The following is a 26,176-nucleotide window of genomic DNA, read 5'->3' on the forward strand; positions in this document are numbered from 1 at the left end:
AGTCCGTCAAGATCCTTCTTAATCTTAAGCCTGTCCTCTGGAGTGTTGGCCATTCCTGCCAGCTTGGTGTTATCTGCAAATTTGAGTTCCCCATCTATTCCCTCATCCAAATAATTGATGATTAGTTTCCATCCATTGTTTCTTGTCCTGCCTTCAGGTGCTTTGGAGAATAGCTTGATTCCCTTTTCTGTGTGGCAACCCCATAGATATTGGAACATTGCTATCATGTCACCCCAATCCTTCTTTTCATTAAAATAGACATACCTAATTCCAGCAACCATTCTTTATATGTTTTAGTCTCCATCCCCTTTATCCATGCCAATATTCTGTTTGGCCTGAGGGAATTTTTGCAACTTTTATTTCCCCTTGGATCATAAGCATTTTTTTCAAAAGAGAAAGTGTCTTCATATATGTCGGTCTTCATATAAGAAAGCCACAACTTTAATCATTTGGTAACTTCAGTTTGAAAAGATTATAGACAAAAACTTGGGAACAATCAAGCAAGTTAAAAAACAAGGCTATATGACCCATGAGAATGGAAGTTTTTTTTTTAAAAAAAATAATAATTTCTAAACCTTTGTGGAAATAGCCTCTTTTGAAACATTGAATACATATTCTAGTTAATCTTATGTTATTTATTTGTTTTATTTCTTTCCAGAGATACTGTTCTGTGGACCCTGCAGAGCAGAGATGTTCACGTTTTCATTTTCATGTGGGCTTTTAATTTTCAGTGAAAGGATGGTTTGTGATTTCCAATTATTTTTCTTCTTTGTGTCTTTCCTTGTATAGCCATGTCTTCAAAGAAAATTGTAAGCCTCAAAGCAAAAACAAAAAAGTTATTTCAAGGGACACCCCTCCTTAAAAAAGTTTTTGAACACTTTCTGACTTGTAAAGAGATTGGATGGCAATATATGTACTAATTTAATATCAGTACTGAATTTATGTGGAAATGGAAAGTATATGGGTTTGTAAATATGAATTGGAGATGGTTTTAATACAATACCTAATTATAAGATAGGTGTTTCTTTAGGGAGAGGGTGTCAAAAAGTCAAAATTATGGACACCAACGTGAGATTGAAGTTCTGCCCCTTTTTATGGGTGTCATATGACCCACACATGTAAAAAAAGGGGGGAGATGGGACTTCAGATATATATACAAAAGTAATATCCTGATTCCCCTTCCTTCTTTTACTATTCTGATTTGCCCACTTTCATTTTCTTACCTCTTGGAGTTGTAGATGATCCATCACAGGAGGTTTCAAAAATAGACTGGAAAACCATTTGGCCAGGATGGCATAGTGTCTCCTGCTTTGAACAGGTGTTGCACTAGAAGACCTCTGAGGTCCCTTCCATGTTCTATGTTCTTTATGGATGCCCCTGATGTGAGAATAGCTTGAAACATGGGATCAGGAACAAGCTGGTTCAGCACACAGTGAATCATGACTAGTTCCTTATGCCCTTGCCCTGAATTATTTCCGTCCTTTGATCTATACGTATGGCTTCCCTTCCTGTAAAGTAGATCATACAACTATGGCACAATTTGCATTAATTTACTTATTTCTTTCCATAATTTGACAAAAGGCCCAAAGAATTACCTGTTAATGAGGAATTGTTGAATTTAGAAGTTAGCAAGTCTTTTAAAAACCTCAGGACAAAGATCAAAGCGGTCCTCATAGAGTTAGTGAAAACAGCAAGGAAATCAATTGCTATTCTATCGACAATATTTATTTTCAATAGGGTAGCTGGCCTCCTTCAGCTTTCTCAATTCAGTAGATTGGGTCAGCTAATTGCTGAGCTATTATGCCTTTCCCCACTCCCATAAATAAATAAATAAATACTTGGCAGCCCTCCAAACACATTCCCATTTGAGTCACTTTAGTTTATAAATCAGTGTTTTCTTGCAAATTGGCTTAGCTCAGGCCTGTCCAACCTTTTGGCTTGCCTGGACAACATTGAGTGAAGAGGAATTTGTCTTGGCTACATATATATATATATATATTTATATAATTTATTTATTTATTTGTTTTTATATACCGCCCTTCTCCCGAGGGACTCGGGGCGGTGTCATATATATATATATATATATATATATATATATATATATATATATATATATATATATATATATATATATATATATATGGATAAATAGAAAAATCATATGATAATGTTAAAAGTTTACAGTATTTGTAGGACCAGCTGTCCAGGGCCACATGTGGCCCATGAGCTGCAGGCTGGACATGCCTGGCTTATCTTGTGGTATGAATCCAGGCACTGTTCTTTGTAAAATATGAGTTACAAACTTGGAATGTTAGTCAAACAACTCTTCCCTTTCTCCCCATGTTTATTTATAGCTTATATTTTATTGTAATTTTAATGTGATTTTATATATTTATGGTTTCTGTTTAATGTTGTAAGCTTCCCAGAGTCTGCTTGGGGTGAGATGGGCGGCAGTCAGATTTAATAAATGATGTTTTATTAATAGCCAGCTGGCTTATTTAGAAAGCCATGGTTAAATAAAACATGGGGTTGATGTGTGAATCTAGTCATAATAGTACATTTTAAGAAAGATTCACATACATTAGAACATGTTCAGAGAAAGACAACAGATATAGGCAAAGGATTTCAAAAATTGAATCAAAGATACTTTTTTCAAAATACAACTGGACTATGTTGCTTCCTTGAGGGAGACATTTCACCTCTTATCCAAGAAGCTTCTTCAATTCTAAGTGACCGGAGGAGATTAGAACTGAAGAAGCTTCTTGGCTGAGAAGAAAAATGTCTTCCTCAAGGTAAAAACATAGTCCAGTTGCCTTTTGAAAAAACACCTTTGGATGATTGAGTATCTCCATAGATATTCCAAAATGGTAGTTCACAGCATACGACATGCTGACTTTGTGTTTGGGCTTAATGTCAGAAGCTTGAGAGATAAAAAAGAGAAACAAGAGTAAGTCATGCATTCTAGAGATGCAGTGCTGGTCCTTCCCAAGGCCTGGAGAGAATCCTCTTGATAGCCTTATGGTTCTTCTAAAATAATAATGAAAAATAAGAGATGAACAAATATATAGGATCATCAATAATGTCTGAATGTGGATTATCTGAAATGACCATAGGGCTTATGCTATTGTAAACAACATACGAAAAAGAGCAATGTTTTTCTAACCAATGAAGTTGGATTACTTGCTTTGCTACTAATCAAATTAGAATTTGACGATTTCTTCGTATTTGATTAAAATGGCACCATCTCATAAAAAACTGGGAGGGTAGTAATGTAATGGAGTGCCTATAACTGCAAGGCTTAGTCTGATTCCCTTTCATCTTTTTGCACTTAACTTTTAGAGCTGAGAACAAAGGTTATCTACTCCCCAGAGCAACAAATTGACAGGATAGGAAGAAAGTAGACCAGTTCAGCTACAATTCTTCTTTTTAATATTTCCACATTTATTTTAATTTCAGCTTCTACCCCCAGAGATTTTTTTCTTCTCTATCTCAGAGCTGCATCGTGCAAGTTATAAAATTCAAGCTGCACATTATGATTTCTGTTCTTTCTTAGGCTTGCTGTTTGGGGCAGCATATGGAGAAAACCTTGATGAAAGATAAACCATGATTTATTTGATTGGGTTTAAACTTACTTGCTTTTATTCCCCCCTGGATTTGTGATTCTTCTGTCTGCCTCTTGCATCGAGAATTATAAGAGATGTTGTCAGCTGTTAACATTAACATTCATGTGAAAATTCAAATGGAGCTTTTTCATATGTTTCCAATATAAACACACATGTATGTATGTATACCACAGCCGTGGTGGCTCAGTGGTTAGAATGCAATATTGCATGCTGACTCTGCTCACTGCCAGGAGTTTGATCCTTCCGAGGTTGGTAAAATGAAGACCCAGATAGTTGGGGGGCATTATGCTGACTCTGTAATCTGATTAGAGAGGGCTGTAATATAAATCTAACTGCTATTGCTATATCCCTTCTCATTCTTATGTGTCTGCCTCAATCTCAGATTCTCTGTTAGAAGCCTGGGAGTTTGAATGTTCTGTGCAGGATCTTATCTATTCCTAGCACTGCACTGTTCTGGATAGAGAGCTTCATTCCTGGGATCTGTTGGAGCCCCTCTCCTGGATTAAGTGTCACAGCCCCAAGTACTTTATTTTTCTCTACTTTTCTCTGGGACTGCTTTGGCCTTCACTTTCCACATTCTTTCTAGTTCGTCCTTCAGGGCCTAATACTTCTTCAGCTTCTCCTACTCCTTCCTGATGTTACTGTCACTTGGCATCATTACATCGATCACCACCACTATCTTCTGGTCCTTGCCTACTATCACGATAGCTGGTGGCCAGTACTACCTGTCTGTCTGGATCTGGAAGATTCACAGGATCTTAGCCCTGTTATTTTCCATCAACTTCTATGGAATTTCTCATCTGAACTTGGGATGGTCTAGCCTGGGGGGGGTCTCCAACCTTGGTGACTTTAAGACTTGTGGACTTCACGTCTTGCTGGCTGGGGAATTCTGGGAGTTGAAGTCCACAAGTTTTAAGGTTGCCAAGCTTGGAGACCCCTGTGCTAGACCATCCCATACACTATGCAGACATTCCCGTGCACAATGCCAACTATTTGGTTGTTCATGTTGTTCTTGCCTGCATCTTACACTCTGTCACTATGTGTTGGGCTGTTTCTGAAGTCTTTCTGTGTAGTCCAGACCTTGGAGCCTGTCTGGTGTGGGCTGCCTTAAAGACTACTTGGAAGCTTCAGCTATTCTAGAAGTAGTTAGGTCTAATGACAATCATAATTTCCTAATGGAGAAGTGGCACAGTGCACTGCCTGTATCTTGAATTCAAGGCTGTTGTAATACCTAAAGCATAACTCACTAACAGACACCCCTTTTCCTTACTCACTCAAGTTTTGATAGTACATGCCATATTTACTTAATCCAGGCTTAAAGCATGGATTAAAATGGCTTTATTACATTAGAAAGGGACACAGTGGGTTAGGACGCTGAGCTTGTCGATCAGAAGGTCGACAGTTTGGCGGGTTGAATCCCGAGTGCCGCATAACAGAGTGAGCGCCTGTTACTCGTCCCAGCTTCTGCCAACCTAGCAGTTCGAAAGCACGTAAAAATGCAAGTAGAAAAATAGGGACCACTACGGTGGGAAGGTAACAGCGTTCCGTGCGCCTTTGGTGTCTAGTCATGCCGGCCACATGACCACGGAGACGTCCTCGGACAAGCGCTGGCTCTTCGGCTTTGAAACGGAGATGACCACCGGCCCCTAGAGTTGGAAACAACTAGCACGCATGTACGGGGGAACCTTTACCTTATTACATTAGAGTTTACTACGTTTGGGAACATGAGCCAGAGATCAAGGTCTCCAGTCATCTACAAACTTGAACATGAGCTTGAACATGGATATTTCAGACCCCTTCCTGTGTTAGCCTGTTCCTCTTTTCTCACTATCTCTCCCTCTCTCTCTCTATCTGCCCACCAGAACACAATTTCCTAGTTCCAATGCTCATCAGTTCAGCAGACTATTTCCTAACTTCTCATTTCCCCAACTGTCTCTTCAGAGCTAGGTGACAGTCGTGATAGTCTTGGAAATAACCACAATAAATCTCAATGAATTTGAAAAGAGCAAATTCTCTTTTCTTCCCCTGGCTTTACTCTCTACTCTCTGAAATAGGATGTCATGTCCAAGGAGGACATTTTGAGAAAATGGTAAAGTCATCTGGTCACACTTTCCATAACTAGCTCCTTTGCCAGTAATCTTTCAGTTGGCTGCTGAGAAACCTTTGTGGGCTCATTATAGGACATTATTAGCATTTTTCATTGTAAGCTTGAATACTTGCATGTCTTTGATACAGAATTTCATTTCTTGGCATCTGAGCTCTTGTCACAGAACAGACTGAGATACAAATACGGAGAAAAACAGTTTTGAGAAAATAAAAAGAAAATAGCTTTTTGAAGTCATCCAGAAATATTTCTTTGTTAGTGGTATATTGGCATAAGAAGGAAACTGAACCCCATTCTCTCTTGAAATAATTTATTAATATCTCCTTTGAACATTTAGGAATTGATTACAAAAGTACTTTGATATCCTACTCTCACATTCCTCATCCACCTTTGTGAAATCTAGTAGCCTACAAATAAATTGGCTCTTAAAATTCTCCAGCTGTTGTGCATGTTGTTTGGGGAATAATGTGAGTTGAACTCCCATCATATCAACCAGGATACAAGTCTGGAAAGCTAATGTTATTATTGGTTGTTTTTGTTCATCTTTCTATATTATTCCTCTCTGAAAACAGATATTGCTTTGTTTAACTTTGATAACTGTTTAGCACTATCAAAGATGTACACAAATTTGTCCATAGCTATATCTAATGAAAACAAATGTTCCAGGCTTTGTGTGTGTGTGTGTGTTAAGAGAGCTTCATTTATATCCCTATAGGATTTGTAAGGGGACACAGTGGCTCAGTGGGTTAGGATGCAGAGCTTGTCAATCAGAAGGTCAGCAGTTTAGCGGGTCGAATCCCGAGTGCTGCGTAACAGAGTGAGCACCTGTTACTCGTCCCAGCTTCTGCCAACCTAGCAGTTCAAAAGCACGTAAAAATGCAAGTAGAAAAATAGGGACCGCTACGGTGGGAAGGTAACAGCGTTCCGTGTGCCTTTGGCGTCTAGTCATGCCAGCCACATGACCACGGAGACATCATCGGACAAGCTCTGGCTCTTCGGCTTTGAAACGGAGATGAGCACCAGCCCCTAGAGTTGGAAATGACTAGCACACATGTGCGGGGGAACCTTTACCTTTACCTTTTAGGATTTGTAAAAACTGATTCTAACAATACTCAGAGATATTTTGGAGAAGAATTACTGCTGCACTTCCTTGTTCCAACATGCCAGTTTTTAACTTGGTACAGATAGTCCTCGACCACAATTGAGCCTAACATTTCTGTTGCTAAGTGAGACATTTGTTAAGTGAGTTTTGCCCCATTTTGCGACTTTTCTTGCCACAGTTGTTAAGCAAATCACTGCAGTTGTTAAGTTAGTAACATGGTTGTTAAGTGAATCTGGCTTTGCTATTGACTTTGCTGGTCAAAAGGTTGCAAAAGCTGATCACATGACCCTGGGAGACTGTAACCGTCTTAAATACAAACCAATTGCCAAACATTTGAATTTTGATCATGTGACCATGAGGCGACTATTGTAAGTGTGAAAAATGGTCACAAGTCAGTGCTGTTGTAACTTCAAATGGTCACTAAATGAACTGTTGTAAGTCAAAAACTACCTGTATTTTAAATTACTTTCTGACTTCTGAACTACCAGTTAAATAATTCAGTGGCTCCTGAGACTGAAAAGGTTATCTAATTCCTTTTCCCCCCCAAATTAAAAAATCTAGTAGAATGTAGGGGTGAAGGTTTTCCATTAGGAGGAAGACCCAACTTCAAATTTACCCTCTGCAGTGAAAGCTCATTAAGTGATTTTTATTAGTCCTTGTCATTCTGTGTCCTTTCCTTCACAATGTTGTGATGAAATAATGAACAAAGAATTGCAAGGTAGGCCTTGTCCAGTCCCTAGAGCAGGGTTTTTCAACTTTTTCACCAATTGTACCACTTTTAGGATATGGCAATATCCGAGTACCACCAGTTGCCTAGCAAGGTGTCAAAAAATTGATGACCAAAAAAAGAGGAAAAAAGTTATGAAGTACAGGTAGTCCTCGACTTACAACAGTTGGCTTAGTGACTGTTCGAAGTTACAATGGCACTGAAAAAAGTAACCCCAAGCTACAGCCAAGCAAGACACCTGCCTGTCCGCCTGGCAGCAGTCTTCCCCCTGTCCGAGGTTTTCATTGTTGTGAGCATTTCTGTTGAGGATTGGCAGTGGGGGTGGGGTGGGGGGGTGTTTGGTTTTTATTCCCCCTGTCTGTTGGGTAGTTGCAGCGGGTTTTGGTCACTTCACATGACCCTGGGACACTGTGACCGTCATAAATATGAATCAGTTGCCAAGCATCTGAATGTAAATCACAAGACCCTGGAGATGCTGCAACATAACAGCTGATGGGTGCTTCTTCTGGGCTCAGAAGCGCCAGGATCAGTGCCGAGCTCCAGCTGAAGCCTGGTGCTGATCCTGGCTCTTCTGCTGAGCCCTGACAGCCCTGCAGCTCCAGCCGTCTCTCACTCAGGCTTGTGCGGTGCTGCCATTCCCCTCCCCTGCTACCACTTTTCTAGGATGGTTGCGTACCACCTGCCAGGTGCCAATGTACCACAGGTGGTACCCGTACCACTGGTTGAAAAGCCTTGCCCTAGAGGAGAAAAAGCTGGAAGATTCCGGTTTCAAAGAAACAAGAACAATTTTTTTTTTTTTTTGCAGAAATCCAACTTTGAGAAATAAAAGGTGCAAATTGTCCACCACTGAACTTTTAAGGAATGGTTAACAAATGTGGTCCATCAGAATTGCTGAATTATGAACATATTGATTTTGGACTCATGCTATACTCAACAAGTAATTTTTTTCTTCAATTCACTGCATTGGGACAGTAGCATTTCCTTAGCTACGTCTCTGAAAACTGATTTACAGTTGTGCTCCAATTTTTTCTCAGTTTTATCTTTTCCCCCCCAAATGAATGTTCTAAACCTAGTATAGTTTCAGCACTTTGCATCAATTGTTTTGAATACTTTTATGAGGGAAAAACATAGGTTTTCTCTCAGTGTCACAGTATGCTTTTATACTGCAGAAACCTTCTCAGGGGGAAAAAACGGTTTTGTTTCAGTTAATAATATATTTGAATGTTCTTTTTAGATTTTATTTGAAATTTTTCTTTTTAATTACAGCGTTTTAAAGCAAAGTAGGTTTAATAGGGTCACTATTTTCTTAGCCTTTTCATGGATCTAGCTAGAGGAGATCTCCAATAACATTCATTTCATATTACAATGGCCTGACACACCCCATCATAGTTCTCCAAATTGACTCTGAGGAGAACAAATTGTAGAACAAATTTATTAAGTTTGCAGAAGAAGAAATGACTAAATAGAAAGTAATGTAGTCCTAGATTTTTTTCTTGCTTGATCTTCTTCTTTTAAAATCTTGTTATTGATCCTGATCTTGTTATTTTAATGTTGCTAGTTTTGCTACCGTTGTTTTAATATTGATTTGCTGCTAACCAAGGACGTATATTTTTAAAGAAACATGTGTTTCTTTTTTTGGGTTAAATGTTTCATAAAGGTCCTTTGGGCTGATGGTTACCTACCTACCTATCTACCTACCTTTCTTTCTCTTTTTTTCTGTTGAATTGTGATCACTTCTCAAGGACTGCCTGGACAAGTCCCTGCAGGGTTTTTTTGGCAAGGTTTTTCAGAAATGACTTGCCATTGGCTCCTTCCTAGGGCTATCCTAAAGGAAATCAACCCTGTCTATTCTTTGGAAGGAGAGATACTGAAGCTGAAGGTACAACACTTGCTCACCAAATGAGAAGAGAGGACTCCTTGGAAAAGGCTATGATGCTGGGAAAGATGGAAGGCAAAAGGAGAAGGGGATGGCAGGGGATGAAATGGTTAGATAGTGTCATTGATGCAATGAATATGGGTTTGGGTGGAGGGTTTAGAGCCGGGCTTTTCAACCTTTTCACCCATTGTACCACTTTTAGGTTATGGCAACATCCGAGTACCACCAGTCGCCTAGCAAGGTGTCAAAAACCTGATGACCAAAAAAAAAAAGGGAAAAAAGTGATGAAGTACAGGTAGTCCTCGACTTACAACTGTTCACTTAGTGACTGTTCGAAGTTACAATGGCACTGAAAAAAGTGTCCCCCAAGCCACAGCTGAGCAAGACACCTGCCTGCCCGCCCAGCGGCGCTCTTCCTCCTGTCCGAGGTTTTCATTGTTGGGAGCATTTCTGTTGAGGATTGGCAGTGGGGGTGGGGTGGGGGGGGTTGTTTGATTTTTATTCCCCCCGTCTGCTGGGTGGTTGCAGCAGGTTTTGGTCACTTCACATGACCCTGGGACGCTGTGACCATCATAAATATGAATCAGTTGCCAAGCATCTGAATGTAAATCACAAGACCTTGGAGATGCTGCAACATTGCAGCTGATCGGCGCTTCTTCTGGGCTCAGCAGAAGCACCAGGATCAGCGCCGAGCTCCAGCTGAAGCCTGGCGCTGATCCTGGTGCTTCCACTGAGCCCTGACAGCCCTGCAGCTCCAGCCGTCTCGCTCAGGCTTGTGCGGTGCTGTCACCGGTTCAGCTCATTCCCCTCCCCCGCTACCACTTTTCTAGGATGGTTGCGTACCACCTGCCATGTGCCAATGTACCACAGGTGGTACCCGCACCACTGGTTGAAAAGCCCTGGTTTAGATGGTCATTAAGAGTTGGGCAAGACCTAGTGACTGAGCAACAAAATCCTCTTAGGGTTGAGAGAGAGAGTGACTGGTCCATGATCACCCAGCTGACTTTCATACCTAAGGCGGGATTAGAGTTTATGGTCTCCCAGTTTGGGGCTTGATATTTTAACCCAGGGGGGGGGGAAACAATGGCCCTTTTATAATTTGTGGACTTCAACTCCCAGAATTCCCGAGTCAGCCATAACTTTGAATGATTACTAAATGAACTGTTTTAAATTGAGCACTTACAATCACAATTGGGACCAGAATTTATGTTGTTCAACAAGACTGTGGTTAAGTGAGTACTGCCCAAATTTATGATCTTTTTTTTGCCATGACTGTTACTCAAATCACTGCACTTGTTAAGTGAATCATGAAGTTGTTAAGGAATCCAGCTTCATGCATTGACTTTGCTTGTCAGAAGCCGGTTGGGAAGCTCACAAATGGTGATCATATGCTTTAGCCACTACCTCAAACTGACTCTAGCTATCAATAAGTGCAAGATAAATATAATGATCTATAGGTCTGATAATTTTGCAACATGCATATTCTATTAGATAACTCCTGCTTGTATTGATACAAGTGTAAAAACCGTATTATTCAGACATTACGCATGGCTGCTTCAGAAACACAATTGCATTTTCCATGTCAAAAAGCAAGCCATGGATGCTATCCTGAAAATTAAAAATCTAATCTGGCTTTCTCGCAACTATGAATATTCAAAATAATGAATATTGTTCCCTTGTTGAAAGCTGACGAACAGGACGTGTTCCCTCCACCTCCCATCTTTTTTGATGATAGAAAAACTCATTAGAAATGTGATGTTATTAGCAGTTTCCCTTGAATTGCAAATTTCTATCATACTATAACTAGTATTATGATAATGATGAAATTAAATTAAATTAGCATATCACATACTATACAGGAAAAGTGTTAATACATTATAGTAATACAAGACAACAGATAATTGCCAGCTTAATAAGAATTTGTCCTCTGAAAAGATCATTTGGCTTACATCTTCTTCCTGCAGGCTTGGAAAAATGTTGCTCATATTGGTTTATTTGGTAAAGCCAATCATAGGTTAAGTAAAAGACTATATTTTACAATACTATGGAATTGGACAGTGTGTGTATATGTGTGTGTGTGTGTATCCTTTATTATTTTTATAAATAACTCAAGGTGATGAACATACCTAATACTCCTTCTTCCTCCTATTTTTCCTACTACAACAACCCTCTAAGGTGGGTTTGGCCAAGAGAGGGTGACTGGCCCAAATACACTCAGCCAGCTTTCCTGCCTGAGGTGGGACTAGAACTCACAGTCTCTTGGTGATTATCACAAAGTCACCCAGTTGGCTTTCATGCCTAAGGTAGGACTAGAATTCACAGTCTACTGGTATCTAGGCCAACACCTTAATCATCCAAGTTTGATCAACTGACCAGGTTTTGTCTGGTAGCTGAGGATTTGTCATAGATAAATAATTGCATAACTGTTTTCTGAAAGCATCTTTCATTCCCACCTTGACTTCTCTTTCTCTTTGTTCTTGCAGTTCCTCCGTGGTTTATCACTCACCCTTCAAATCTCTATGCCTATGAAAGTATGGACATCGAGTTTGAATGTGCTGTCTCCGGAAAACCAGCCCCTTCAGTACAGTGGATCAAGAATGGAGAAGTTGTCATTCCTAGTGATTATTTTCAGATAGTGGTAATTATCACTACTTGTTATTACAGCTTGCGAAACCAGTTCAACAGCTACTATCTAGATCAGACATGTCAAACACAAGGCCCGGGGGCTGGATCCGGCCCACAAAGTGGTTTCATGTGGCCCGCGAAGCCATCCTGGAAACAGTGAGGGAACGACCCCCACTGCCTTGGCCCTGGCCCAGAGACCCTCCTTATGCCAGAGACCCTCAGATCTGTCCCACTCCTGTCCGGGCCCCCATAGGCACCCTTGATGTGAACGATGTAGAGCTGGCCACGCCCACCCAGTAAGCCATATGCATCTAGCCATGCCCACCCAGTAGGCCACGCCCACCCAGGCCACACCCACCTGGCCCCTTGAGGGCAACCACAACGCTGATGCGGCCCTCAATGAAATTGAGTTTGACACCCCTGATCTAGATTGTAAAATGGTTCCAGTGAATCTGGGTTGTTGTTCTTTTTGTGGTACTATAACCAAGATTTCATTATTAGCGCTTAGCTAATAATGTAATAAGGCACACAGATTAAATTATTGTTTTGAAAGTAAGGATGGAGAGGAAAAAGGTGAAAACCATTTCCCCCATGACCCTCTGTATTTTTTTTAGTCACTCTTGCTCTTTTCTAATAGCTGAATTTTTTCTTCTAGATGAGTGATTTTAATTACCGGTAGTCATCATCTATTAGGAGTAATGATATCATAGCACTGTGCTATATTTCAGCTAGATTTATAGACCAAAACAGATCTACTCACTTAATGTAGGTTAAGTGAGAGAGTCAATAACATTTTAGTACTCCTTGGAAAAAAATCCTTCCAATAATATCCTTCCAATTCTGACATATGTTTAAGGCAATGAAGTAAGCATATCTTATTTGTACTGAGCCCTATTCAAAATGTACTTTATTCAGAGATTTCTCCTCAGCCATGACCTGCTACACTCAGTATCTTTGACCTCACCAGACAGCTTACAGATAAATGAGTGTTTTTCAACCTCAGTAAGATGTGTGGTCTTCAATATCCAGAATTCCCCAGCCAACATACCAAAAATTCTGGGAGTTGAAGTCCACATATCTTAAAGTTGTTGAGGTTTGGATGGAAACTAATCAAAGAAAACCCTTAGAACTAAGGAGAAATTTCCTCACAATGAGAACAATTAACCACTGGAATGACTTGTCTCCAGAAGGTGTGCCATCATTGGAGGTTTTTAAGAAGAGATTGCACGTCCACATTTTTGTAATAGTATGGAGTCTTCTCCTTGTTCTGGTTAGACTTGAAACCTCCAAGATTCCTTCCAACTTTGTTATTCTGAGAAACACTGCCTTAAAGGAGACACAGAACTACCATGCCAAGCAGTCACATTCTGATTTTGCTTCCTCCTTTAGTTATATGTTAAAAAATAGGGGTCTTTTGTACTGAACATGCACTTTTTAACAAGCCAAAATGAACTTCTTCCCAATAAAAACTATACCTTTGAAGAAAATTTCCTGTCAGGAGGACAATAGAAGAAAGAAAACATGAATTCCCCATTTTCAATCTTCTACAGGTCCAATAGTTATCAAATGGTGTAGTAGTGATTTTCATGTTTAAATCTAAAACCAGGGCAAAAGGGAGTCCTTGAGGCCAGGAGGTTTAAAGATGTCTTCAGTTCTGAACTGTTATACTTTCACTTCTGTAAGAAGAAATCTGGTTGTTTGCAGTTAAATTCTTGTAAAATCTTGTACAAGATTCCATGATATCCTCATACCAGTGAGCACTGACAGGGTCCATAGGAATGAACTATCATTTCAGACCAGAGAAAGCACTGTAAAATATATCTGTGAACAATATGTTTTTTCTTTACGGAAGCCTCTGCCTTTGAAGGGACGCAGTGGCTCAGTGGGTTAGGACACTGAGCTTGTCAATCAGAAGGTCGGCAGTTAGGGGGGTCCAATCCCGAGTGCTGTGTAACAGAGTGAGCGCCTGTTACTCGTCCCAGCTTCTGCCAACCTAGCAGTTCGAAAGCACGTAAAAATGCAAGTAGAAAAATAGGGACCACTACAGTGGGAAGGTAACAGCGTTCCGTGCACCTTTGGCGTCTAGTCATGCCGGCCACATGACCACAGAGACGTCCTCAGACAAGCGCTGGCTCTTTGGCTTTGAAACGGAGATGACCACCGGCCCCTAGAGTCAGAAATGACTAGCACGCATGTGTGGGGGAACCCTTACCTTTACCTTACCTGCCTTTGATGGTCTTAAATATGAAATACATAAAATTCAAGGGTACATCAGGTTCCCAAGAAAACAGAGAAAAATTGTCAAAGAAGTTATTCAGCACTATAAATTTGTAGCCTGACCTAACCAGAAATAGTGTAAGAACATTATCACTATAGAAATATTTGGATTTTTATTTTATTTTATTTTTTTTAATGTGAGGCCAAGATGCATCTTCAGAGAAAAATGAGGTTGAAATAAAAAACCAGTGCTTTTTTGTAAAAAAAAAAAGGTGCCTGAACTCACACATGTCATACAAGCCGCCTTGCCTACCCTACAAGGTTCCATCCAAAAAAGGTGCCGGAACTCCGTTCTGGGCGTTCTGTGACCAAAAAAATGCCCTGTCAAAAACTGTAAAGAGTATTTTTAGTTCAGAATTAAACTATTAGGTTCTTGGTGCTCTCTGAGCCTGGTTGTTTTCTGGCTAGCACTGAGGATATTGCCTAGTTGGGTAATGAAACATCTGCAAGAAAAATAACCAAGCTCAGAGATCACCAAGAACCCCACAGATGGAACTATGTTACTTTGATCTGTGGGGTCCTTGGTGGTTTCTGAGCTTGGTTGTTTTCTTGCAGATGTTTCATTACCCAACTAGGTAACATTAACAGTGACTGCAACTGTGCTGCTGTAGAAAAGGCCCATCATTTTATGAAAATTAAGAGTTTATCAAATAACATATACACACATATCTCAGAAAGGAAGCACACTGAAACAGAATATCTGTAATATGTTCAAGAGAACTGCTAAATCAAAAATTAATATTCAGTATTGTAAATGGATGGGATGCGGTGGCTCAGTGGGTTAGGACGCTGAGCTTGTTGATCAGAAGATCGGCACTTTAGGGGGGTCAAATCCTGAGTGAGCCCCTGTTACTCGTCCCAGCTTCTGCCAACCTAGCAGTTTGGAAGCACGTAAAAATGCAAGTAGGAAAATAGGGACAAGCGCTGGCTCTTCGGCTTTGAAACGGAGATGAGCACCGGCATGTGCAGAGGAACCTTTACCTTTACTATTGTAAATGGATGCCTGTGTGACAACTCTGCACTCACAAATGTGGCATGTTATTTTTATTCCAGAAGAAGCTTACTGGGGCTTAAAACATTAGGACCACACGGTATTTTTCCCCATTTTTAACAACTTAGTTGTAAGAGATTTAGCACATCTCATACATAAGGACGTTAATCTGCTGACACAATACCCTTTTGTCAATAAATGGACAATGATGATCTAAATCAAACACCTTTTAATTATAAATGGCTTGGAATCATTTCTCCTTATTTTCAGAAAAGACCTGTTTGGTGGTAGGAACTTTCAAGACCATACAACCTTAACCATAAATATATTGTTATTGCTTATAAGAAAGACAATCAGATAATGCAAGTTTGCTAGCCTAGAATTTTATTCTGCAGTTTCAAGCAAAACCTTCTATTTTCCTTTCGGCTCTCACTTTAGAAATCAAAGTTTTATGGCAGAGGATGCCAACTTAGAATTGTGTAGCTATAGAACAGAATGACCTTCAAATTATTTTTCTTACTCAGAAGGAATATTTAAAAAACAAGAAGAAAACAAAGAACCTTCTGACAGTGCAAAAATATCTCCTATGCAAGATAGTGGAGATGTCTTTTAATGTCAATTTTAAGTGCTAGATAAGGAATTTGAGTTATTTTCTGATCTGCAGCATTATCGTTCTTTTAACAACATAGTCTTGACTTTATAGCAGTGTAAACAAATTAAGAGTCAGCACATTTGTTTAAATAAATATACATTTCATTAAAGTTCTAGGATAGTGATAAGGGGAGATAAAGGTAAAGGTAAAGGTTATGATAAAGGTTATGGGTTGAGTAACAGGCTCTCACTCTGTTACGCGGCACTCGGGATTCGACTCGCCAAACTGCCGATCTTCTGATTGACAAGCTCAGCGTCCTAACCCACTGAGCCACCGCGTCCCTCAAGGGGAGATACATATGAATAAATATCTACATGTAGAATAGAATAGAATAGAATAGAATAGAATAGAATAGAATAGAATAGAATAGAATAGAATAGAATAGAATAGAATAGAATAGAATAGAATAATAACTTTATTGTTAATTTGAATGTACGCTAATCGGCATACATTAAAATGAAATTTTGTTGCATACAGCTATCAAAGGGTCACCACCTCCAATATACACTACATAAATATGACATATATATATATATATATATATATATATATATATATATATATATATATATATGTGTGTGTGTGTGTGTGTGTGTGTGTGTGTATGTGTGTGTGTATATATATATATATATATATACACACACATACACACATACACACATACATACATATATATATATATAAAACGGCATGCACGATATGGATACAAACAGCGCAAGTACTCACAGAGTGCTTCATTGAATCAAAATCGAAACTGCACAATCATACAATCACCCTGTATTGTAGAACACAGGGAAGAAGAGAGACAACCACCTAGAGCGTCTGGTATAAGAACACGGGCAATGCCCAGGGCTATGGCTATGACACATGGAATGAATAACAATCCACTTTTGACAACAGACACTCAGGGACAACCGCATTCCCCAAAAATGGATGCGAAGCAGTTCAAAGGAATACGGCCGGCCGCAACAAACAGACTGGTGACACACTCTATGAGTGGAGCGCAGAAACACTGACAGTATAAATGTGATCTCCCCACCCAGTTTTCATCCTGACGATGTTGGCAGTTAGCAAACGAAAGCTTCATCTTTTAACAATGAAAACTGTGTTAGTTTTCTTGTTCTATTCCAGTGTTCCTTTGGTTTGCTAATTTTAATATGCCTGGGATTCGCATTTTTAGTCTCATTAAGGAATACACACACACACACACACACATAATTATGCATATACATATATGCATATATCTGTCTCATTCAATGTTTTCTGAATGAAGTTAACTCAGGCTTTGAAATATTAACTTATTCTATAATTAGGAATCTCACGCTGAACATATTAAGATGTAATGTATTAGTAATGTTTAAATTTATTTTTTTATTTATTTTGCTATTATCTTCTTCTATGTTCCCCCCCCTCCTCCTCCTCCTCCTCCTCCTCCTCCTCCTCCTCCTCCTCCTCCTCCTCCTCCTCCTCCTCCTCCTTCTCCTTCTTCTTCTTCTTCTTCTTCTTCTTCTTCTTCTTCTTCTTCTTCTTCTTCCTCTTCTTTTTTAACAAACATCCTGGGCTAAGCTATAGTTTAGAGATACCCCTTATGATATACCAGAAAATTTAGAAAAAAACAGCATCGTATAACAATGCCTGCTGTTTTTAAAAAGGGAAAATACAGAAAATAAAAGATATAAACATCATTATCATTTTTATCATTTTTCTCAGGTGCCCAGCTGGGCTTGGTATGAATCATCTTTATCTCCCTGAGGAAAAAAAATCAGGAAATCAACATTATTTCAGAAAATAAGGATATATGACAGCTTACCTTTTTTCATATAATTTTATTAAAGCTCACAATTAGAAAGTAAAAAGTAAAACAAACTATAAAAATGCATAAAAATGTAAAAAAATAGAAGAAATGGAAGCAGAGAGAAAAATACAATTTCTTCCTGACAAGTACAAACAATGTCAGTCACTAATCTCTTAAAATACAACAGATATAGTCTGCTCCTCATAACTCATCTCTTAACTTTGAAGCTCATTATTCACTTCTAGATATGTGACAGCTATCTCAATATTTTGGAAAGTCCACTTAGAGGGAAATGAGTGGTCCATCCCATTTCACAGTAGTTTTTTGGAAATTCAAGTATAATGTATAGTTAAGGAAATTAGGTTTGTCCAGCCTATCAAAGAGAAAAATTGGGGGACATGACAACTATCTTCCAATACTTGAGGGGAAGTCACAGAGTAGAGGAGATTGACTTATTCTCCCCTACTAGAGGATAGGACAAAAAGCAACGTGTGGAAGTTCATTGGAGGGAGATTCAACCTGGAGCTAAGGAGAAATTTTTTGACAGAACAATTAATCAATGGAATAGTTTGTCTCTTGGAGTTATGGGTGCTCTATCAGTGGAGGTTTTCAAAAATAGACTGGATAACCATTTGTCTGGGATGGTATAGAGTTTCCTGCCTTGAGCAGGGGGTTGGATCAGAAGACCTCTGAGGTCCCTTCCAGCTCTATGATTCTATGCTCTCTACATGTTGATTATTCAATTGATCACAGGATAAAAAAAAGATTCAACAAGGTGACCTGATTTCTGAGGTAACAATGATTTGCCTGCCAAAGAAAGAGCAGACCTAAGAGCAGGAATATATACTCAAATGCTGAACCTGACAAACAAATTTAAAAATGAATTTTGTATCTAGAAATTAATAGTATTGGAAGGAAGCACAAAGATTATAATTATTAAAATTGTCCCCTTCTGTTCCTGGGAATCCATTGCTAGAACATTCCTTAGAAATGGTCAGACAAGCTTTTGTTGAAGTGACTCTACAAAGGAGAGTCCACAGTGTATGTTCTGAGGAGGTCTGATCCACTTTTGGATAGCTCATACAGGTAGCCCTCAACTTACAACCATTTGTTTAGCAACCATTGAAGTTACAACATCACTAAAATAAGTGATATAAATAAATAAATGACTTCCTGATTAATTTGATAACTGCAGTGATTAACACAAATAGTTGTAAAATCAGATGTGATTCACTTAACCATCTTGCTTAGCAACAAAAACTCTACTCCCAATTCGAGGACTACCTATACCCAAAGCAAGTTGTTCCTAATGTGATCCTTTCCTGGAATCCATGGCTCCACGATAACCCTTTGGCTTGTGTCTATCTCTTTAGGGAGGCAGCAATCTGCGGATCTTGGGCTTAGTAAAATCAGATGAAGGCTTCTACCAGTGCATAGCTGAAAATGAAGCTGGGAATGCACAAACCAGTGCACAGCTAATCATCCCTGAACCTGGTAAGCTGCAAAGAATGTTCAGAATTTCCTGTTTCAATTTATATGATTAACAGAGCTTTGAAATACGCACCTTCCTCTGATGTATGGCAGCATTCTTACTCACAGGCTGGTTGGTTGCAATGACAGTGGTGGGTAATCACTCAGGACATGCGTCAGCAGTTTCTACTTCAGGAGGAAGCCATTAGGATTGCCCTTAGAGGGAAGTGAGACACCTCTGAGCTCATCAGAGCTATGGAATATGTTAGATAGATACATAAAGTATCTCCCTTGAGAAGAAACCCCACCCTGGTGGGTAGAAACACATCCATGTCTAAGTGGTGCTTTTACTTTTCCTGCTGACTCCTGCGAGGAACTTTTCAGGAGCTTTGTGTCATCTGCAAACAACCAGACCGATACATGCAGAGTTCAAGCTAACTATGTTATTATAAAGCAGTCCCTGCAGATTTTACTACAATAGTTATTGCTGACAATAGGCGGGGGGGGGGGGGCTTCTCATCTCCATTTCAAGGCCGTTGAGCCAGAGCTGTCTGAAGACATTTCCATAGTCATGTGGCCAGCATGATGTCATGGAGCACTGTTATCTTCCTGTTGAAGTGGTACCTATTTATCTACTTGCATTTGCATGCTTTCGAACTGCTAGGTGGACAGTAGCTGGGACGAGGATGGGAGCTCACCCCATCATGTGGTGCTTGGGTCTCAAACCTGGACTGCTGGCTTTCCAGCCAACAAGACTCTGGGCTTGAGTCTTAACTACTGAGCCAATGTGTTGTCCCAACTACTTTATTACGTTCTGTCTAAATTACAGGAATCTCCCCAGACTGGCAGACTTCTCTTGGGAACCAATAGATAAGGCTCCAAAGGTTGGTCCTTTGGCATTTGTGCAGTGACTCCATGCTAATTCTGCACTTGAATCCTACTCCCTGCCGGGCTGGGTACTTCCCAATACTTTGTGGAAAAATCAGGGAAAATTCTCTGTCTCTTTAGTGGCTAGTACATTTTGATAAACAAACCTGAAAAACAAAAATGTGCATCCAATCCAATCTATATCCAATCGGTGTCAGTGTGACATTCCTCCAGATTTAATCTATCAAACAAATGCATTGTGATCTTTTTTAAGCAAAAAAAAAATCACTTGCCCTACATAATACATATTTTAGTTTGTATACGTTTTCCCCAACGTACACTTGCATGCAATTTATCCTTATATATTCATTTTATGTAACTAGTCTTAATACATAATGTTGTTTACATGAACACTCCCAATGCATACTTTTCTTCCTCCGCATGCTGCCAAATGTATATTTTTGCCTGCAGACACATTTTTCTATGCAGTGCTGGAGTTTAAAAATATTTCGAGACAACTGATATGGTATAAAGTACATGACTGTTCGTGCCATAGCAGTTTCTCTTTTTTTGATGGATTACAGAATTGTTCTTGGAAAGACGCATATAATAGATTTTTTTTTTACATCCCTGATGGAAGATAATGTCATTCATGGCCCTGATTATCCCTGTTGCAAACTGTTTATTTCCATATGGGCAGCTATAATTAAAATACTTTGCATTGGAACAAAAACATCATTTGAGGATGCTCAAACAGAATGCGTTATCAGGTTATTTTAAGCTTTCTGGCACTGGACTGTTGTTTCAGTATTGCTCTGGAAGGAGGGACAGGTGAAACTAGGAAAAAAATGTATGCGGCATCCACTATTCTTCAGTAACAATAATTACTGGATTGCAGAGTCTTATATGCAGTTAGAAAAGTACAGTAGTGAAAAGGAAGGATTAAAAAAAAGCAGGGACACACTGATTAAAATGAAAATACTGTAATAAAAATAATAATAGACATAATCCTTAGAATCATTCGTTTAGCAACCATTTGAAATTATAACTGCACTGAAAACAGTGAATTATGACAGGTTCTCACACTTACAACCATTGTAGCATCCCTATGTTCACGTAATCGAAACTCCGGTGCTTGGCAACCAGCATGTATTTATGACGGTTGCAGTATCCCAGGCCATGTGATCATCATTTGCAAACTTCCCAGCCTGCTTCTGACAAAGTCAGTAGAAGAAGCTGGATTCACTTAGGACCATGTGATTCACTTAACAACTATAGCAAAAAAAAAGTCATAAAATCAGGTGGGACTCGCTTAACCACCACCTTGCTTAGCAACACAAATTCTGAACCCAACTGTGGTCATAATTTGAGGACTACCTTTACCTGGTTTTCTGCTTTCTTCCTCTTCCTGTTCACTGCTGTTTTCACTATTCCTCCAGGTTTAAACAAACTCATTGTTTGGAATAGAGGTACAGTATATGCAAACACATCCAACCCAAAGGCTTTTGAACAGGGATGCTGAAAATAATCTGAGTCATTTCAACTATCTATTGTTAAGTGTACCCTTAACAAATGTATGTGATGTGTGGATCAAAAAAGTAGATTGAATACTCTTGTTGGAGACTTCTTTTCAAATGTTCTTCTGAACCTGTGAGAATTCCATCTAGTGATAGTGTTTCTCTTTTTATGTCCATGTACTCATTCAATGTGTTTCGTTCACTAATCTTGTATTTAGCTACTTCATCGGTATCTGTGACCACAAACACTATATTGCAGTCATTTAACAGGAACAAAATTCATGGCAAAACCAGAGAGCAGTAGCCTCTGGAGGGACGGTTCATAGGTGACATGGACAGCGTTCTGATGTCCTGTTGCAAATACTTTTTGACATGTATTGTGACATTTAACACAAGATGTGTTGTTGTCAAATAGTGTGGAAAGACGCTAGATGTAGACAGTTCTCTGTATTGAACTCTCGTGTATTAATAAAAAAATCTATGAAGTGATACTGAATTTATCTGTGCTGATCACATTGATTCTCTCTCCTCCCATTTCATTGGGACAGCATTCCATGGATGGTGCTTTGTTCCCCATCCCATTCATGTCAGAAGCACCAAAGTGCTTTCAGGTTGAAAAGATGAGCCGGTGACATTTCTGTTGCCCAGGGGATGCCTGATTGGGGGCTCCTTTCGTGTCCCCGTTAAGTTGCCCACCAAAGTGGTACCCATCTATTTGTGGGCACTCACTTTCAAACTGCTGGGTTAGCAGGAGTTGGAGCGAGTGACGGGAGCTCACCCTGCCACACAGCAGCCACAGGCTCTCAAACGTAAGCCTGACAATTGTCAGCCCACAGTCCTAACCATGCAATCCATTGCTTTGATTGTTAGCAACATGATTGTGAATTCATATGTTACACAACAGCATGTATCTAGTTCACTACTGTCATTCAGCTGATATTTAATTGGAAGCATCCATATGGTAGAAAGCACTTTATTGATAGAGTGGAAGCAAACAAATATAGGTAGAATTGCTCTGGGTTGCGAGAAAAAATGAGGATGCAGATGTTGGAATCATTCTTGTGTAGAAATTGATGCTTCCGTGTCACTTTTGTCCCAGGTGAGCAATGTAGATCCCTTTGTGGGATTTCTGTATCCACCCAGATATTCCCATTCCCATTTCCTAGTTATCTATCTATCTATCTATCTATCTATCTATCTATCTATCTATCTATCTATCCGTCCTATCTATTACCTTTCTGCATATCATCTGTCTATGAATTCCATATATAAGAGATGTCACAATTCACAAATGTATACTTCCTTAGTTTTGGACCACTTATAAAATCCAATGGGGATTGTCAACATTTCTCTTCTCTTCTCTTCTCTTCTCTTCTCTTCTCTTCTCTTCTCTTCTCTTCTCTTCTCTTCTCTTCTCTTCTCTTCTCTTCTCTTCTCTTCTCTTCTCTTCTCTTCTCTTCTCTTCTCTTCTCTTCCCTTCTCTTCCCTTCCCTTCCCTTCCCTTCCCTTCCTTTCCATTTTCTATTCCTCTCTCTCCATCCACCCATTCATCCTTCCATTCTTCAATCTTTATTTATTTATAAAATGTATTAGCTGGCCATCTTACCATATGAGTGGCTTACAGTCATAACAATATGTCTATACATACCTTTCCTTCCATCCCACTTTGGGAGCCATCAATAATCCTGCAGGGTAAGGAGGTCAGGAAACAGTGACTAACTGAAAGTCACCCAGTGAAGTTACATAACTAAAAAAATGTGTGGGTTTTAGTTTTCTAAAGTCTCTATTTCAACATCTTGACATTATAGCATTAATAATTCTTCATACCACCAATGATCAGAAGGCTGTCTAGACTTCTCTTAAGAACCACCAAATCCACATCCTATTTCACTATTAGCCAACCTAAAGTTGTAAGGGTATTTTATTTACCTATTTATTTGTTAATGAGAAAGCTGAATTTCCATGTTCAACTCACGGTATTTCGCACCAATACCAGCCCTCCCCCCCCTCTCCCTGGTATAATGCAATTTAATTCACCTCTGAGATCTGTAAAAAAAACCCCAACCACCTATATAATTCATTAGCATCTCTGTCTAAGTGTTTAAATTTCTGTTCTTTGAGCTTATGGGCTATTTTTTAATGGCTTGACATTAGACTAAAATGAAAGTGAGCAGAAACGAAGGCAAATCTTAAAAAGTGACGGAGATCCCATTGTAAATGGTCTCCATTCCCTGCCCCTATCAATGATGGATTTGCTTTCCCTTGGCAATTTAATCAGATCTCCATACAATGTCACTCTTGATTCCTCTGAGATGTTGAAAACGACAGCCTGCACAGATGGCAGAGGGGAGGCAGAGAAAGATAGAAATGAACCACTGGGTTTGACCACAACAGGAAGAACACTGCCCTCCCTGTTTAAAATTTTGTCAATAAATGGGCACCATCCCTTGCTCATACAATGTAAATGCTGGCTCCACAGCTGTTCTGTTCATCCTTGTCCATGGGCCATAGATAAGGAGTTACCCCTGGCAACTAGGACAATCCTCTTTCTGCTGAGGCCCAGACAATAACCTATTAAAGTCCCCATTTGCTCTTGGTGGATATTTATAAAAGCCTAATGAGTTTTCGATATAGTATTATGAGTGGTGTCCGGCTTATCCTTCTTGCAATCATTACAACTGATGAAAGGCTAGGAGGAAGGTGTTAATGGAAGATGGATCTCTGTATGGAGAGGCACCATCAGAGATAATTCATCCCAAATGATTGAACGCTAAATCTTTTCAAGTAAGGCCAAAAGCCTCATTTTAAAAATGAGGTCGGGTTTATGTTTCAAGGCTATGGGAATATAGAAATAAATGTTCACCATTTTCTGTGGGCTTCAGCTTTCTGGGAATCTCATTTTTTTCTCCCTCTTTCATTCTTAAAGCATATTTTACCCTTGAAAACCTGTTGATTATTACCAATTTTCAGAACATGGAAATGTATCTTAATGACATTTCCAGAGATCCAAGTGGGAGTAGCTATCCCTCCTCAGACCTCTTCACATACTAGTCATATACTAGTCTTTACTCTCCTACCATTGGGTAGGAGATATAGGAGTATAGCCAGCTGTACCAACAGGCTGAAAAACAGCTTTTATCCATGGGCTGTTAGGCTTTTGAATGGGATATAATATCTGTGAACGTTTGCAGAATTGACTTGGGAGGCCGGTGTGTGGTGTAGTTGGTTCACATGGTGTGGTAGGATGGAGGGTTTGTTGTCACTGTGTGTTGGGGGGAGGGAGCATGGGGTGAGGCTCAGCTAATCTCAATGTACACATGTTGTACTTTGACAACATGCTACCTATTCTGACGTATGGGTAATAACTTAGGGTTCTGTCTGTAAGAGTTGCCTTGTGGTGAGATGGGCAGAAAACAAATTGAATGAATGAATGAATGAATGAATGAATGAATGAATGAATGAATGAATGAATCCACATCAGCTAAAGCTATCAGCTCCCCACAGAGGCAGGTACTCACACAACCTGAAACCATATCTTTGATACATTCCAGACAATGGTAACCATATTAACTATTTTACAGATTCTGAGTAGTTTGAAAAGTGAAATTACACAAATTGATTTTTAAAAAATTGATTTATTTATTTAATTTATATGCTGCCCATCTCACTGTCATGTGACTCTGGGCACTTTACAGTTTGATAAAACTGTATTCCAAAAGAATTGTAGGACAATAAATATAGCATTAAAATTATCAGAGAAATAACTAAGATGGGGGTGGGGGGACATACTATGGAGTGGAAGTGGGATCTTCTATTTAATGCAGTAGGCACCTCCTGGATGACATGCCCCCATCCAGCCTCAGACTAAGTGGCAGAACCAGGTTTTTAGGCCCTTACAGAAAATCAAAAGGGTGGGGGCTGTCAAGTGGAAAAAATATAACAGGCCCATGCATGAAGGTCCAATTAAACAGATTGTTACTTCGTCTATGCACAGGAATCTTCTCAACTAACAGTTAGCACCTGTTTTGAGTTAGATGGAGTTAGAGTCCATAGAATTCAAGGGGGGAGGGGTTGGGCTTAGTCTGGTTGTGGCTACATAAGGATTCTAGGCTGATGCCCCTTTTCACTCCTCCCCCAGGTTCTGCTACTCCTTCTCCTATATCGGCAGACCGTACATATTTGATTTTGTGCAAAAGGATGCAAATACATGATTCACTTCATTAGTGTGATAATGGTACACACTTGCCCCCATTGTGGATCCTTGTTGCACCAGAGTTTTTTAGGTTTTTGAGGACAGAACATTTAAACATAAAAGAGTCGAATTTTATTAAGCTGTTGCTTTACATTTCAGAGAGATTCTATGAGCCATCAAAGCCATTTGGGAAACTGTCTTCCACTGCAGTGCTGGCCAGCAGATGGACACTAGAATGGCTGAGAGATTGTCATTTGTATTTCAATGCTAGGGGGGGCGGAAAGAAAAGGAAGCAATAAAATTAGTGGTCCTCCTGCTTGCCCCAATTTTGCTTGCATTTTGGAGCAAGCCATTTTCC

General features: G+C 39.6%; 1 protein-coding gene across 1 annotated transcript in view; it reads left to right on the forward strand.

Annotated features, from left to right (window-relative positions):
- Positions 1-26,176, forward strand: part of DCC (DCC netrin 1 receptor) — a gene marked incomplete at its 5' end in the record, with an annotated part of 1,185,616 nt that overhangs the window by 723,276 nt on the left and 436,164 nt on the right. Inside the window, 2 exons of the mRNA XM_081315662.1 lie at positions 11,916-12,070; positions 19,146-19,266. Of these exons, the coding sequence (XP_081171788.1) occupies positions 11,916-12,070; positions 19,146-19,266 (276 nt within the window). The remainder of the gene's footprint in view (positions 1-11,915; positions 12,071-19,145; positions 19,267-26,176) is intronic.

The sequence above is a fragment of the Vipera berus genome (genome assembly GCF_964194415.1).
Source record: "Vipera berus genome assembly, chromosome: 2".
NCBI classification, from domain to species: Eukaryota; Metazoa; Chordata; class Lepidosauria; order Squamata; family Viperidae; genus Vipera; species Vipera berus.